The 17,855-nt window shown below is 45.2% G+C and overlaps 1 protein-coding gene across 1 annotated transcript; it reads right to left on the bottom strand.

Moving 5' to 3' along the window:
• Positions 1–5,949: 5,949 nt before the first annotated feature.
• On the bottom strand, positions 5,950–14,564 carry ZC4H2 (zinc finger C4H2-type containing). The gene is made up of 5 exons (XM_084269187.1): positions 14,353–14,564; positions 9,962–10,133; positions 8,536–8,708; positions 7,448–7,610; positions 5,950–6,344 (listed from the first exon to the last, which is right to left on the bottom strand). The coding sequence occupies exons 1-5, from the start codon at positions 14,403–14,405 to the stop codon at positions 6,231–6,233; spliced, it is 675 nt and encodes a 224-aa protein (XP_084125313.1). The 5' UTR covers positions 14,406–14,564; the 3' UTR covers positions 5,950–6,230.
• Between the last annotated feature and the right edge of the window lie 3,291 nt (positions 14,565–17,855).

Consider the following 17,855-nt stretch of genomic DNA (forward strand, 5'->3'; position numbering starts at 1 on the left):
ATAGCAAGCCAAACAGTAATGTCTCCAATGGGCTTGGACATTTCACAAGGGCAACAAAGGCTGACAAGGAAACAAAAGGCAGAGCAGAACCTGTGCTCCATTTTCATTTACCATAAAAAAATTATAGAAACCCTGCGAGCCACGGAACCCCCAAAAACCCAATTAAAACCACAAAAGAAACCCAAACCAGAAAACCAACAAAAGACCAGAGCAAAATAACCACCGAGCCGAAGAAACCAGCAAACCCGGAAACCCCAGACACCACAAGAACCCCCGATAACCACTGAACGCCACAGCAGCCACAAGAGAAGCCCTAAGCCCTCCTCTGCCAAAACAGCCCCGCGAGACAGAAAACCCACAAGCCGCAACTAGAGAGAGACACAGACCCACGCAAACCCCCAAATCCCCCCAAACCTGCCAGCCCCGCGGCCCGGACACGCTCAGACTGACCGGAAGAGTCCAGTCGCGCCCCGCCCCGCCGGCCCCTTCGGTGCCCCGTGTCTCCCGTGCCGGCTGCTCGGGGAACGGGAGCTCTGGCCCGGCCGCACCCCCAAGCCCCCGCCGCGACCCCCTCCGCGCACTGCCCGCGCGGCGCGGAGCCCCCCCTCCCGGCCCAGACACCCCGCCGGACGCCGCGGAGACACGTCCCGGCACGGACCGGCGCCGGCAGAAGGCCGGCCGCGGCTGGGGGGGGGTGGAAGGCGCGGCGCCTCGCCGCCCGCGCGCCCCGCACCGACCCCCGGCCCGCCGCGACCACTCGCGCCGCGACCCGCCGACCGCCCGGCCCCGGCCGACCCCGCGACGGGCGGCGGAACCGGAGCCTCACCGGGAGGGAGCGCCGGCATCCCGAGGGGCCCCCTCATCGCCCCGGAAAGCACGGGCAGGCTCCTCGTGGCAGCTCCGCGGTTATACTGCCCGGAAAGGAGCGGGGCATGCCGGGATATACTGCCCCGGAAAGGAGCGGGGCATGCCGGGATATACTCCCCCGCAAGGGAGCGGGGCATGCCGGGATCTGTGCGAGCCTTACTGTGCGTGCGCACGGCACACATGACGGCACTGCGGTGGGCGCCTCGTCGCCCCAGTGCGCTTGCGCAGGATTCTCCCGGCAGCTTCACCGCGCTCTACTGCGCATGCTCCTCGATTCTGCAGCGCATCCGCGGCGTGGTCGCTTGGCAACGGCCGCGCCCCGCTTTCAAGCGGCATGCCGCGGGCGCCGTCCGCACCGCCAGCAGTATCACGGCGCGCCCTCAAAGATGCAGCATGGCTCCGGAGGACTTCAGTCCATAGAGACGGACATCTCTATGTTTATTCGGCGCTAAGCCGTCCTCCGGAGGACTTCCGGTCATAGATTTGCAGAATCGCATGGTTTTCCTGCGGTGTCGCTGTTAGAGCAGCTATCGCGCGCTCTTCTGCATATGCTCGTTGGTTCTGCGGCGCTACCACGGCGCGGTCGCCCGGTAATGGCGTCGCCGCGCTCAAAGCGCTGTGCCGCTCGCGCTGCTCCTCCCGGCCGCAATACCTCGCCGTGTGCGCAAGGCGGTAGCACGCATCGGGTTTTGCGTGAACCGACGATGTAACGCGGCGAGTGTGCACGGAGGCAGCAGAACGCGGCGGCTTCCGTGCGCTGCGCCCCCCGGGCGCAGTACCGCTGCGTGTCCGCCAGGCGGCAGCACCGAGCGGACTACGCGCGCTGTACATGCGCGGACCCCTGACCGCAGCGGTCTCCGTCACGCGTCAATGCATGTGTAGGGTACTTTGGGAAGCTTCAGTGCGGTCTACGGCGCTTGCTCCTCTGTCCCGCGGCGCCTCCGCTTTGTGGCCGCAGTACCAAGGAGCGTCCGCAAGGCGGCAGCACGCAGCGGGTTTCGTGCGCTGCGCCGCCCGGGCGGTTACAGCTGGCTTTGCTCTTTTCCCTGTCTACTTTCTTTCCTTCGTTAGAACATACACTTCTTTCCCCGTATTTATCTTCATAAAGCTTCTACAAAGCTATAACAGAGTTGTGGGTAATTGCACGCTGTGAACTGGAGTTTCAGCTGTCGGGACTGGGCTGCTCCTCAGCAGCACAAGGGAACAAGGGACGTGGACACGCTGCAGGGGAAAGCACGACGGGAAACATTTATTGAAAAGGACTGTACAGACAAATGAAACGGGCAGCAGCACACTGTTGCTCCTGCTGGGCAAAGAAGGGACATATTTAAAACACAGCAGCCAATGAAAGTGCCAGAAACTGCTAAAATGCCCAAATGATAAAATGAAAACCTGTGTTGGAGGAACTGGAAAACTGTAAAATAAAAGAATGCACTTTATTTAAAGTGCTAGTAAAGTCTTAATTTCTTGAATAGTCTGCTATTTAGAGTAATACCTCAAAGGCTATTCTTTCAAAATTACATTCCATAACTTGCAGCCACTAGCAGGTTCAGACAGTCAGTACCCTGTTGAATTCAGGAAGTATTAAAATCCAGCTTACCTTTCCTCTATGATTAATGGGGTCCTTAGCTCTAAAGTTTGAACGATTTACCTACCCCAGCCTGGGTACAGAAATTTCTACAGCACAGCCTTTAGACACAGTAGAGTGTTTGCATCCTTTTAGTGTGGGCTTAATGTGGGGGGCAGGGAGAGAGGTTGCAGAAGAACAGGGCTGTATCCTTTGAGGCAATTGAGGAATCAGGAAAAGACCCTAGAAACCGTCTATAAAAAAGAATCCAGTGATTTTTGTTAGCGCTTGAATACCCATTGCAAAGGGAATGATAAAGCCAGGGTTAAAACAGACTAGTAATATAAAACTCTTGTAAACTTTGAGAAGGGTCTCTTTATGGCTCTTATGAGAAATTAACTAAATAAGAATAAATTTAAGCCAAGTGAAGAAGTGTCCTCAAAGAACCTTAGGCACAAAGGAAGAGACAGTTGTTGCTCCGTGGAGCAAAAATGCAGTAGATGTGTAAGACCTGTACTTCAGAAAGCTTCCTGCTCTGACTAAAGAAACCCACAAAATCAGTATTTCATAACTATCCCCCTGGTCCCTTGAGAAAGGTGCCTGGGAGAAAAAAGCCTGGGGCTGTCACAGAAAAGCTCTTCAGTTAAACTTCCTTAATCTGTAAGAGAAAAGAAGAATACTGGCTCTCTATACAAGATACTGCTTCCTTCTCCCCCAGCCCCACGGTCCCTTAATGATACAGATTTTGTCTCTGAAATAGAATATCTCAAGTTGGGAGGGAACCTGTAAGAAACATCCAGTCCATCTCCCTGCTCCTCACAGGAGTACCTAACACTAAACCAGATGCTCCTTGAGCTCTGGCAGGTTTGGTGCTGTGACTACTTCCCTGAGGAGCCTGTTCCAGTGACTGACCACCCTCTCAGCGAAGAACCTTTTCCTACTGACCAATCTGAACTTTCCCTGATGCAGCTTCATTCTGTTTTCTTGTGTCCTGTTACTGGTCACCATAGAGGAGATGAGCACCTTTCTCTCCGCTGCCCACCTTGAGGAAGTTGTAGGCTGCTGTAGAGCTCCCCCTCAGCCTTCTTTTTGCCAAGCTCAACAAACTTCGGTGACCTCAGCCGCTCCTCCAGAGTCTTGCCCTTGAGGCCTTTCTCCATCTTGGTTGCCCTCCTCTGGACACATTCTGATGACAGTTGATGTCCTCCTTGTGTTGAGGTATCCAAAACTGTGCACAGTACTCGAGGCAGTGCAGTGTGGAGTGGGACAGTGATCTTCACTGACCGGCTAGTTACGCTGTTTTCGATGCATCCCAGGACACAGTCCTTCTGGCTGCCAGGGCACACTGCTGACTCATACTCAGTCAGACTCATTCTCAACTACACGTGCTATTCATGTGGCAGAATTTTGTAAAGGATGCGAACACAGAGTTGTAAGTGCTAGTACATGATTGATACAAACACAGTATGCCATATTCACTTTAAAAAAAAAAAAAAAACAGAACCAAACCCACCAGCTTGTTAAACACGAGGGCACAAAAGACTAGTTTAAAAAAGTAAAAATAGAAAACTGACATACTAAATCAGTAACTGGTGCATCCTTAAGCGTATTTTAGTTTAGAGCTCCAGAGATCTCATAAGAAAGAAGGAACCTGGCAAGGTAACAATGAAGTGAGAGCAGCTACAACTAACCCTATCTATTTCAGAACTGGAAGTCAACATTTCTACACATCTATCCTTCTAATTGCACTACTTCACTGCAAACTATTTGCCCATTCTCCATTGTCACTTCTTAAATTTATGGCCAGCTGTCATCAAGGTGCACTGCTCTCATGCATGTGCTTTGGGGGGGTCCATGTACTGTCCTTTCACTCTGTCTGTGTTGTCCCTTGAACTCAGTGGGAATCGCTCTGAACAGAGCACATGGCATGTGGCCGCTCTGACATTAAAAATTAGAAGCCAGTAGTTAGGAAAATTACATGAGGATAGAGTTACCATGCTACTGCCATTTGGAGCATGGGGGTCAGACTATCCTCCATTATGCCATCTCACAGAGACCGGCTTCCAGTAATTAAGCTAGTGCAATCTGCTTTTCATGTATTTTTAGGGGCACGTGGTCCACATTCTATCTCTGCTGTTGGCAGATGTTTATTTGGCTAAGTAACATTAAAATGTGAGAATACCAGCTTAATGTGGCATAAGCTATGTTCAGTAAAATACTCCTGTACTTTATGGCTGGAAAATTAATGGCAGTGTATGTGATTCTGCCAGCTCAATTGGTTTGTGTAGGTTTTTATGGTCTCCAGCATTTGGTAAAGTTCTGAGCAGAGACCTGGGGCTTCCCTGTTCTTCCTATTTAGCAAGGAAAGTTCTCAATATAACCACTCCAGCATAATAGCAGAGGAAAACCTGAGCTAGAGAGAGAAGAATGTAAACGGGCAGTCTCTGCCTCCTGAAGTTAGTAAAAAGAATATTTAATACTCGAGATCAATTGAGACAACAAAGGCAGTAACAAAACTGGGATTAGAAAGGAGTAAGTTTTAAACCCTGGTTCTGTAGTTGGATCACTGCCACCCTCCCTCTTGGAGGAACTGTTGTTGCATGAGGTGAAACAAAGGGAAGACATTGATACAGGCAGCGGTCTAAAGGATCCTTGAGTCAGGGTTCTTTTGGCATAAATTCAGAGTAAAGAGAAAAAAAAAGCCTGGGCTGAAATGAAGCTTACTTGAAAATGACCTATTAAAAGGTATAAAAATGGGAAATTTTGGCTGAGGGAGTAACGTTCCACCAAAGCCAGGCAGTTCTGGTGATGTACGTACTCTCCAGTTGATGCTTTTCCTGGTGCATGTTACTGAGTTTCTTCCCTGTGCTCCAGTGGAGGATATGTGTGTCGAGGCAGATTTTGGCTGTAGAAATCAGGAGCAGAAGACATGCAGAATGGATGATGTTGTAGACTGTGCATGTAGAGATTTGGGATATTTTGTGCCAGTTTGCTAGAGAGCCACGGTCAGCTGGTTGGCCATAGAGCCAAGGACTGCTAATACAGTTCATTTCAGCTCTGTACTTCAGTCAGCAAGTGTTCTGACTGCTGAAAATAATACTGTATTAAGATCAAAGCATCACAAATTACGTCATTTCTAGAAACTCATACGCAGCTGACAACTTGTTCCCCCTTCCTAATATTAAGCCAAGTTTGAGGGAAAGGTGGAATTAAACTCCAGTAAATGAAAACACAGCGTGTGTCCTTAATGCACTGACTTCCTGTATAACGAGTTTCTTTCCTGAACATTTCCTGTACAAAAAGAGCTCTACTGGACACCCAAACCTGTGTGGTCTTATGGGGTTGGAAAACAAATTGTTCTTGAGTGAAACAGAGTGTCTGATATTTCAACACTTCACACAGTCTCCTGTTATCAGGAGAAAAAAGAATAATCGTTTAGAATGTCAACTTTTAAAAAGAGAAGGAAAAAGCATTTGTGATAAACACGTTTGGCCCGTAGGAACAGCTTGGTATTTAGGATATTTGCATAATGATTCTAAATTGTATAGGAGTTCAAAAGATTAAATTATGGAAATGTTAAACTGTAGCACCAGTAGTACTTCCTTTCCTACAGCCAAATCCTACGGACTGGAAGGAAATCAAGACACAACAGGATCATTGTGCTTACACTGCATTAAATAGAAAACAACGGGTTGGTCATACTTGAGTCTGCACTTTGGGAAAGTCTGGCCACATCTGCAGTTCTACTGGAGAGTACTGGAACAGGTCATGTGTTTGCTAGTCAGCCTCCTGGGTTTCATTCGTCCTGTTTCCTCTTGGGCTTCTTGGGATTCCGAGACCGGCTCTTCGCTTTGCAGAGCGGACATATGGGTGCATTCCGATGAATTTGTTGGTGACATGATAAACAGGCCTGAAACAGGACATGCAGCCTCTCGTTACAAACATTTCAGTGGTATGGTTATATGGGCTCTTGAGTATCATACTCTGTTGCAGTGCAGCCAAAAAAAACAACTAAGGTTTCTTGCCTCCAGAGGTAAGCCAACGCTGTGTTCTATACAGGTAGGTTGCTGGATTGTACAGGAGTTTCAGACCAAGTACAAAACTGGAGTATCTCATTGAACTGAAACCACAGCAGACGTGATCTGGCATACATAAATAACTTAAATGCTATTTTTTGTTTAAAAGTTTCACATGTTTCGAAGACATTTAAATGCATAATAGCTCCCTGAGTCACGGAAGTTACAGTGAAGGCCAACTCTGATGTCACAGAATTCAAGATGGGAGCTGGTGATCAGATGAATTCCACATACTTAATACAAGATACGTAACTCCACCTTTTTGCTCCATACTACACCTTTTAACTTCCATTTGACTAAAGCTTGTTCCTTTCAGAAAGGCTTTTTGATGGCCTAAATCCAGATGGAAAGTATGTAACTACAAAGTGTACCTACATCCGTTTGCCTCCTTAGTCAGAGGATATGTGGAACTGGGGGTGGGATTAATGCCCCTATGAGGTTACTTAGCTCTTTTTACTGACTGCAGAAGGAGCTGAGTAAAACAGTCACTTAAGTGCCTGCAGTTAAATTAAATTCATCCATACGTTAATCTTGACTTGAAGATCCCAAGAAGTGCAGAAACAATCACCTTTCCTGGTAATCTGTACCACCAGTAATTACTCTCCCTCATATCAAGACCTCTTCTAATATCAATCCTTTGGGGGTTAACTCCCAGCTATGAGATTTTCTTTTATCCAAGATGGCTTTCTCCCACAGGAAACACAAGAGGAGTAGGAATTGCCTACACCTCTGATGATGGAACTCTTAATTCATAGGAGTCAAATAATACAGAGCTTTGTCCTTAACCCCCAATGACTAGTCCTGATTTGAACCACTGTGAATTGGAAAATTGGAATCAGGGCACATAATTTTTCCTTTTCATAAATATTGATTAGCTTTATAAACATCACACATTCCCAGGACAAAAGAGAAAACCCAGCACGTTCCATCTCCTGACCTTCATTGGAGGTGGCTGTTGTCTGAAAGTTGCAGTCTGTCTGGTGTCTTGTTTCCTAGCCACTTGCAGCTGTTGGGCAGCTGCTGCAGCTGCAGCCAGAGACTCTGGGATGGGAGGCTCCTGTGGTTCTGTCTGCCATTCTGCTTTCTGCTTTTCAAAGTAGCTAGACAAAAGAGAAATCAATAAAAAATGTAACCATCTTTTCAAGTATCCCATTAGTTTTGTAAATGGTCTCCTGTGTTAGAACAGAATGGATCATGGTTCCTTGCCATGGTCCTCCACTATGGTCAAACTACCTATGTTTGGACAGCACTTGGAATAGTTGATAAATACAACTCCTGGGATTTTCCTCTGCATTTGTAAGCTTCAGCCAGATTTCAGAGTGTCAGCTTCTAAGATATGTAGATGTACAACTGGAAATAAATATAATGGGATGGGAAATAGACAACATACATGTTTAATCTTTAACAGCTTTAGATGCACTGCTGTCAAACTTAGTTTTTTTATGTTTTAGTCTGTTAGTTAACTTTTGTATGCAGTGTATTAATTCATTCTTTGTAGTGTCAAGGTGCTTGGAATGGAAAGCAGCACGTGCTGGGCGTTAAGGGAAATGTGAGTTTCTTAAAACATCATTTGCATTGAAAACTGATCCGTCAAATAAAGGACACTGTTCTTTGCAAAGCAGCTACTTCTGTCACACTCCCCCACGTAGGTTATGTCTAAAAATGAACCTGTAATTTGTTATCCAAATCTATTCCACATCTTGGGTAAAGTTACTTGTTGACAGTCGTAGGCCAAATGCCACTGCCATGTGCATCAACAAACAGTAAAACTCTACCTAGCAGCAGCACAAGCCTACCAAAGAACGCTGTTTTGTATGCCTTTCTTGTATTGCCTCCTACCTAAATTTAACTTCCAGTAAATTCAGACTGAATGTTATGAAATACATATGCTCCCACATCCCCTTTTTTGGGTATCTTGTTTTTCAAGCTTACCTCCTAAGTTCTTTTTTTCAACAAAAGCAAAATGACAAACAGTAGAATCGATAGAAGGTACAAAGCCAGGTAACATTTGCTTTGGACTCTTACTCAAGGGACAGCTTCTCTTCCTCCTCACACAGATCTGGCAGCCTCTGCAATCCCAGAGTCATTCGCAAAGCATCTACATGCTCCTTCAGGGGTTTGTACTCCTCGTGCAGGCGACGAGTAGATTCCAAGAGCTTGTTGAGGTCATTCTCAGACTGCTTGATAGTATTCTCCATCTGAAACAAGGGGATCAACATGCTTTTAAAGAGCTGTTCTTTTGATAGGTCTCTAATTGGGCAAGAGACTGCCAGAAAGATAAGATTCTTCTCGATCAGGCTGGAAAAGATTTGGGACAATGCAATAGTAAAACAGTCAAGGTACTGGAAGGATGAAAATCAGGCAAGGAAGAAGCAACTGACAGTGACACTTGAGGTGTGTTTGGGTTTAAAAAAAAAGGTGTGCTCAACTTACCTGACCCTCTGAACCATGGCAAAAAGTAGACGGGCAACAGATAAGTCAGCAATGAGGAGCTATGGAAAAGTCTCAAGGGACATTAAAAAAGGCATTAAAGTAGGTCATTTTCTGTGCTTCTAAGGTACAGTGGTTAGCAGTTAACAAGAAAAGGAAAGGTTCCAGCCTATCTTACTGCAGTAAATGGGAAAAGCAACAGAGAAAACCACAATCTGACAGGAAAAAGGAGAGGATGAAACAGAGACTGTGCTTATGCAGCTGGGTGGGGGAACAGACATCTCAAGTGATAAATAAATGCAATACATAGCTTGTACTTGTTTACAATGGGGGAGCTTTTTTTTTTCCAGTGCAAAGCACAGATACCATCAGAGCTAGAAACCACTGTTAGTTGTGTAGGTGTCCTACCATGATGTAGAAAGTACAGGTTTAAAAATATATTCCCCACTTAGCACCTCTAATTGGCCAATCTTCATTTATAAATTGTTTTCTCTTAATGGCATTCATTCCCTTCGGGGTGATGCTTCTTAATGTTTGATGGTTCCACTCAATGCCGAAGGCCCTCTCTTTCCATGAAATTAACAAATACCATACATTTTCCAAAAATCTCTGTTCTTCCAAACACCTCCAATCAAATGTCCCATCTAGCTGCCCAAGTTTCTCTGTTTCCAGGTGGTAAATGAGAAAAGGTGAACAGGAAAAGGAGTTTTCTATGGGACTGTCAGAGTAGTGTTACTGTGGCTACTGGCAAAGGTGTACCCACGATGGGCTGCAATAGTGGAAATGCTTACTATGCCAACTTTACAAAATATCCCACCCAACTCGGACAGGAATAAACAATTGTCCTGAGGTAAATTTACTTTGCACTCTTCATAGGATCCTAGGATGGTGGTGTGACGCTGGAATTATTGAAACAATAATAGTTCTCTGGTGTGCACAATTCTAGAACCTGGGGAATGACCTGGGGAATGACTCCTATACAATGGTGTCTCAGGCTGTCCACAGCCAGGCTGTTGCATACCACATTAATATCGGCATGGATCAGTCGCAGCTCCTCCACATGGGCCATCTTCTCTTGCAGCAGCAGGTCCATTTCCTGTTTGTATTCTTTCAGATGCCTCTCCTCAGACTCCAGGGCTTCAAATTCTGCTTTCAGTCGTGCTTTTATTTTTTCCATCTGCAAAGTCTTATTCCTGGATCCCAGTGATAATTAAAAATAGAGAGAGACAACAATAAGTCACTGCAATGTGTTTTTCACAGTGACACCTTATATGTGAAGAGATGGAAGCAGGCAACAGCAGTAGACTATAGACAAGGGTGAGACTAAACTTGTCTGAGAAAGGATGAGGTGGAATGAAAGAACTGAATTCTAATCACAGCTCTTTTGGTGAGCTTTTCAGTGCTATGAGAGTTCCTCTACCAAATTATAAAATTAACAGAACATCAACAGACCTTAACAGCTGCTGTAGATTCAGAGAGTTTGTACCAATAGAGTTCCAACGCAACAATTAACTCAGATTAAACCATAATTTCAAAGTAGAGAAATCCAGAAAATCTGGGAGGTAATTCTGCATTCTCTTGGTTCTCTGCTAAGATCTAGTTGTGGTTTAACCCCAGCCTGAAACTAAGCAACACGCAGCTGCTCACTCACACACCCTGACCCCTCCATGGGATGGGGAGGAGAATGGAAAAAAACCAAAACCTCATCAGCTGAGGTACAGACATTTTAATAGGATACCAAAGGAATAATGTGTATATAAAAATATAGATATATACATAAAAAAGCCCAAACCACAAGTGATGCACAAACGTGATTCCTCACTGTGGGGGGAGGGGGAACAAAGCCATGATGCAAAAGAAACCAAACAAGCAGTGATCCTGCATCCTGACTAGCTTCCCCAGTTAAGTGTGGAGCATGTTGTTACATGATAGGGAATATCCCTTTGGCCAGTCTGGATCAGTTGTTCTAGCTGTGCTCTCCCAGTTTCTTGTGCACCTGGCAGGGCATGAGAAGCTGGGAGGTCCTTAGTTTAGTGTAGACATTACAAGTACCTAGCAACAGCTAAAAACATCAGTGTTATTTCAACATTATGCTCATACTAAATCCAAAACACAGCACTATACCAACTCCTAAGCAGAACATTAACTCCATCTCAGCAGAAACCAGGTCAGTTATATATTTGTAAATGTTTCTGCCCATGTCCTGCATTCCATAATAATAATAATTTGTGCCAATCCATAATTCTGTAGCAAAACCACTTAGGTACTCAGTCCTTGTCTCTCTCTTCAGAGCTAATAAAGAGTGTCACTTTAAGTCATCAGACAGTTTTAAGTGGCAGAACAGCCAGCCTACTGCAGTTGTGATTCATCACTTGTCCAAGCTGTTGAACAGAACGAACAAACTGTTCTGGATCCTCCGATTTAGTTAATGAGCAAAAGAAGCCTTAGATATTTTTGCTGTACTGGAAGTTAGATTCGGATATTGGGTAACCAATGTGTCAGCAACACAGCACTTACATGTTCCTAACAAGTGGCTGTAGCGTCCCATTTCAGGCCTGTAATCAAGAGTTCCAGGACTCCCTGGGTGAAACAGGAATGTAGCATTCCCTCTCAGTGGTCTAACACACAGTGCAAATAGATCCCTATTGGTTTCCAAGTGCACTACTGAATAACAAGGCAGACTTCCTACAGGTGTGATGTAAGAAGGGGCTGGGGAAGAAGAGGTTTGCATTCATATTTAAATATCCTATTCCTATCCCGGTGCAAAGCAGGCTGATTCAAACTCACTGTAAGCAGCAACACTGACTAGAGAGCGCTGTCTTTAGGTGAGAGGAAGCTGCCTATTAGATTAGAAATTAAATCCCAGAGCAGGGCTTTCACCCTGATCCTTGAACAGGATGTGTGACTTCCCTTCCCACTAGGCCCAGATGTGCTCTCACTGAAGCAAGCAACACGGGGCTGACATTTTTAATGGAGGCAGAAGATGCTGAGCCCCTGGAGGGAGCTGGTCTGTCAACTGTTTCTAGGAAAGGGGATTCCTAAAAGGGGCACTTGTTCCTTTTAAAAACTGTTTCCATACCTAGTCCCCAAGGGCTCTTTCTGTAATTGCTCCCACAGCACTGAGGAATGGAAGGTTTATCTCAGTGTTACTCTACATCATATATCTATATATGTATCATATATCTATATCTATACATATATCATATATCTATATCAAAATTAGGAGAATAATACATCCCAGGCTTATAACAGAGTTAAGTGTTTTCTCTCACTCCAACCAAATTTCCCAAAGAAATTTTAAAGTGAGCCTGAGGACTCTTCTTTAAAGTGTATGGCAGGTGTCCACATAGATTTTATTCTTTCTTTCATGTGACCAAAGCTCACCCTCTGTCACCATCCCTCTTGCGAAGGCACTCACATTGTGCTTGTGAGTCCTCCTCTTGGTCCCCTTCTTTCTGTTTCCAAGCCTTTGTGAGTTTAGTATCTGCTTATGCAGCTAGTTTTGGTAACCTTTTCCTGAGTGTTTGAGACATCACTGGCACAATGGTCTTCCACCATTTACAGAATTGTGTGGCAGAAAGCAAAGCTGGTTTCTGTGACACCTTTGGCTAGCTATCCCCAGTATTACAGCTAGTAATGTGACTATGGTTCTTCCCTCTCTCACTTAAGGAGTTTGTAAAGCCGCAAGAAATAATAATGGTATCATAAATAACTTTTCCATATTCAAACCCAAATTTTATAATATTTAATCGGTAATATGATTGTTATGTCTCTACTGCTGCTCACAATAGATTTCACCTTGTTTCATCTAGTATGTTTATTATAGGAAATACAAATTGTATTCCTGTGAGCACACATTCATTTTAGAAGTTATGCAGTCGTTCTGGTTCAAAAAAGTCTGTGTCTTCCCATGAGAGTAAAAAAATAGCTGATGGACTAGTAAGTCAACTAGTAAAAGTTTCATGAAGGGCAGAAGCAGCTTAGATGTAGATAAAATTCAAGTATGTGGCTAGAACACTGTACTCTCTAATGCCATTGGAGATGTTCTGTCATTTCCTATACAATGACAGACTAGTCTGAATGCAACTATTGGACTTAAACCAGTAAAAGGAATCCTCTCTGCCTCCCACTTTAAATATGGCAGTATCCCACTAAAAAGTACCATCCAAGCATCCTGTTTTCATCAAGTCTCAGTGTGCCCATTTACCTAAAACATTTATTTAGTAACGGCAGCTTTGATTACTTGAAACTGTGAGTGTGTGTGCCCCATTTCCTATCGGGTATTTATATGGCATGTGTCTCCTCAAACAATGGAAATAGATCTGTTCCCTCACTATTACTAGTCATAGGCTGCCATGCTCTGCCAAACTGCTACAACAAATGAGCTGGAGGGGATTGTTCAAGTCCGAAGGATCAGCTTTTGATCTCAGGAAAGAAAGAGTGCTCACAAATTGGAACTCTTACTGTTTGGATCAGGCACCACGCAGCGATGCTTTACAGCAAAAACCATTAAGTGCAATTTCTAGACTGCCTGATGAATTCTGCCCTCATATTCTTTTCCAGCGAGACTAGCATCTGTCATCAATAAATTCACTCCCCGCCCCGGGGTGCCGGCCGGGAACAGCGCGTAGGGAGACCTGCGCGGGTCCTACGCGCCTGCCACGGGCTCCCCTCCGCCTTCGGGCGAGCGGGAAGGCGGGGCGGAAAGAAACCAGCTAAGCGCCGGCTGCCTCCGGGCCCGGCTGCTGCCCTCCCGGAGCTCACGGTGCCCCGCCGGCCGCAGCCCCGCAGGATCCCCGCCCCAGCACTGGCCGCCCGGGCGGGGGGGGGGGGGCGGCCGCCTACGGCCTGCAGCGGGTCTCCGTCCGGAACCCGGCCGTGCTCGGCTGTTCGTGGCCTGCTTGGGCGCTGATCCACGCCGTTCTCAGGGGCACGTCCGTCCCCGGCGTTCAGTGTCACCCTGCATCCCCATCCTTTCCGAACCCGTCGAGGCAAAATAATAGATTTATGTCAGAGAGCCTCAGAAATAAGAAGTAATAATTCAAAAGGCTTAAAACCCCCCACCAACAAACCAAACTAAACCAAACCCACCTGCAGCCCCGCATCACTCGCCCAGCTGCGCCGGGCGCCGCGTCTTCCCCACCCGCGCGTTCCTCCTGTTACCACTCGGGCTAATGCTCTGGAAAGGGACGACCATTGCCGCCCCTCACTGCGCATTCCAGCGGCGATTGCCGCCGGCGGATGCTCCCGCCCTACTTAGGAAAATGCATTTTCGGCCTCTTATCGTAAAGCTCGGCCGTGGTTTTCTTTCCCTCGGCAGTACAATAGCTACTTTCAGCTCGATGCAACTCCTCCGCGCCCCCGAGGAGAAAGGCTGCTTCATGTAACCGGTGCGGCACAAAGCAAGCATACCTGATCTCCTTGATGCTCTCGAGTTTGCACATGATCTCTTGCTCATCTGCCATGCTTTTCACTCCCGGTTTACGCCTTCCCTGAAACGTACAAAATGCCAGGTGGAAAATAAACCCAGAAAAAGCATACAATGGACACAATGTAGACAGCCCCCGGCAGAGGGGTCTGAGGCTGTGCGGCAGGCGCCAGCGGGAGCGATGGGACTTAGAGTCCACCTTCCTGCTGCTGCCGAGGCAGATCGCGAGCAGAAAGACTACAACTCCCACAAGGCAGAGCAGCGCAGAGCTTCCCTGCCCTTCTTCCTCCAACTACATTTTAAATCAATTTGTTCCACCTCATTATGTCAAAGGTTGTTAGGAGCGCAAAAAAGAGCAGGCGGCTTCCTCCGGAGGTCTGTGCAATGTTTAGCATTTCATTCAAATCATGGAAGAGGCACTAAGAGACTGGTGAATGAGCTCACATATTTGATTTAAAAACTTTTTTGACACAAAGGCATCCTGTAGCTGTTAATTACTACCATGCCATTTTCTAGTAGGCTTTCTGAGTGCTATGACTCTGTCTGGGGCTCAGAAAAGAACAGTTTTGTTCTTTAGGTTTCTTTCTCTTTTTTTTTCTTTTCCTTTTTTCCCCGCTTTTTTTTTTTATTTTATTATTTCTGCTACTATGCATATAGCACTTGTAATATGGAAAAGAAAAACAGAATGCAAATAAAACTGTTGGATCCAGGAAAGTGACCATTTGTTTTTCTATGGACGTTCTATCCAAGAATGGCAGGGCTCTTTTTACGGAGACTGGTGAATAGACTGTGTCTTTCCTCGGGCAGGTAATTATTTTCCTTGACTGAAGGCACGGGAAGTACTTAACCTCTACTCAGCACTGATCAAACTTGATGGTGTCTCGTCTGAGGCTCTGAAAAAGAAGTGAAAAATAAAAAGAGAGAGAATGCAGAGGAGAGCAGTGAAAATGGTAGGAGTTTTGGGGAACAAAAAAGATGGCTGAATGCAAGACAGAGTGTATGAATGTACATGGCATGTGGTAGATCTGCTTAAATTAGGACTTACTGTCAATGAACTGGATGTCTTGAGCCAGTTGCATCTACAGTTGCAGACTAAAGGGCAAGCGGTCCCCCTCATGCACCTGGGAAGTTAGCAAACTAGAGTATGAGGTAAGAGACAGTGTGAACTACTGGGGTGTTATTCTCTGGCTCCAGCACTGAGGAAGTAGGATGGTATAGATGTAGCTCATAATAATCATCATCTTCATCTTTCATTGTGAAAAAGGTGTTAGAAGAGCCATTGTAGCAAATAATCCACTAGGTCAGCTGAGAGAGAAGTCTAAAAGGTAATCTATTTAATCAGCAATACATAGTGTTCATGACAGCTTACACTAAGCTGTCTGACTACAGAACACTTGACTAGGAAAGGCCACCTGGGAAGTGGAGGAGTCTTCGTATTGCTTTTAAGAACCACTTAGATACAGGTGTCTCCATACTAATCCAAGGGCTGTAGATTCTTTCTCTGAAGTAGGTGGTTTGACCTGATCAGAGTTACCCCTACAAATAATGACATAAAGCCTGCTGCTGCGGCGACCTCCTCCTGCTTCCTTAGTGACCTATAACATGGCCAGGGGCGCAGGGCCTGGTTGAGTTGTTACATATGAGCATGGATTTAAATGTCTGCTCAAAGAGCAGCACTCTTGAGAGGGATGAAACATAACAGCATGTGTCCTGGCAGAGGAGGAGTTCTCACCAGGAGTCACTGAGAGTGGAAAAGGGCAGGCAACCAGGAGAGTTTGTCTGGAGAAGCCATGGGGCCTGGGACTGGAGAGGCAGGTAGGAGGAAGGCAGGCAAACGCTCATTTAGAATTCTTGTCTATCCGAGGCTTCAAAGCAGTAACTCCTACTTACCTGTAAGTATTTCTACTCCTGCTCAGTTATTTAAAAAAAAAAAAAAAAGTGTATTCTCATTCAGTTGCTGATGCATTTATAACAAACATTGTCTGGAACTTTCCCATTTAATATCATGATGAATCACGTGGTTTTCTCTTGTGCACTCAGCTGAGCCAAAACTAAAAGTACAACAAAAATATCACTTGCTACCTTTGGAAATGACATGCACAGTCTGATCAAACACAAAAAACCTACTGAGAAACCAGATACAAAAATGAAAGCAACAAAGAAAACCACAAAATGCTCTGTGTAACAAAAGAGATTTAAACCTGTAGGAGAGACTGTGACAGGCTAACATTCCCTCTGCTTTCTCATGAGTTTTTGTCAAGACGGAAGAAAGGGCTTAAATTCCTGAAATCTGATACCAGGCCAGTTTCCAGAGAACTTTTTCTGGTGTATACCTTCTCTGCCCTGCCTAATGATGATGTTTAACCAAAGACTTTTGTCACTAAACCAGCAAATGTTTATCAGTGAAATTTTAATTTTCCTATACAAATTACACTGACTGATCACTGTAATGTAATGTGGATCAGACACTGTTCCAGGCAGTGTGTGAATCTGAAACTCCCCACAGATGAAATGTTGCCTTTTTTCTCTGCTTTCACTGATCAGCAGCAAAGAATAAACCAGGAAACCAGGTCAGTCATAAAAACTCTTCAGCATTCAAGGATGATATCAGAACTGCAGCTTTCTGCTGATTTTTCTCAAATAATATTAGCTTTAGTCATGTTTTTAACCACTTTTAATTCCTAGTGAAATAAAGGGAATTTGGAATGAATCCAGACTCCAGTACCAGACTCCCATTTATTAAAAAAAAAAAAAAAAAAAAAGGATGGTTTAATAGCAAAAAGGGTTAGTTTTCATTAAGCACAGATAAACAGGGTTGTGTTTTGGTTTTTTTCCCTACGGTTTACCTGAGTTCTTCAACTTGCTTTTTACTATTCTCTAGTTTTTCTGTGGCAGTCTGTTTTCTCAAAGTGCTTTTACTGCTGCTTCTGTTTACCACGCAAGTTGTAGGTGGCTGACATCTCTGAACAGTGAGATCTTCCCTAACATCAGTTTCATCACAGTAGCATCTACAGTCTGAAGCTATGGAGCAGGATCCCTTCATAATTAGCACTGTAGAAGTCCAGCTGGTGGTTCCTGTTCCAAATAATTTACCTAAATATAAGAAAAGAAGATGAGAGAATGAAGAATAAAAGATGGGAGCGCTGGACAGCATAAGCAGTGGCTGAAGTTCACCCAACAACTGAGCAGGTGGCAGTCGTGATTCCCCCTCAGACTATTTAGCACTAATTATAATTAATAATCAATAAAGAAGGTTAAAAACACAGATGAGTTGCACAAAACATCTACCTCCTTTTTTCTGTCAATTCCACTAGACAATAAATTAGAAACAAATTGATGGTTTCAAGCATTAAGAAAATTATTTCACTTTCTCATGAATCTTCCAAGTAAGGATTTTGAGGATTTATCTGTATTGTACAAATCAAATTTTCGCAATTTCACTCTTGCTGGCGTTGCAGAAGACCTATTTCTGGAACAGATAATGAGT

Source organism: Gallinula chloropus (genome assembly GCF_964237585.1).
Source record: "Gallinula chloropus genome assembly, chromosome: 11".
NCBI lineage: Eukaryota > Metazoa > Chordata > Aves > Gruiformes > Rallidae > Gallinula > Gallinula chloropus.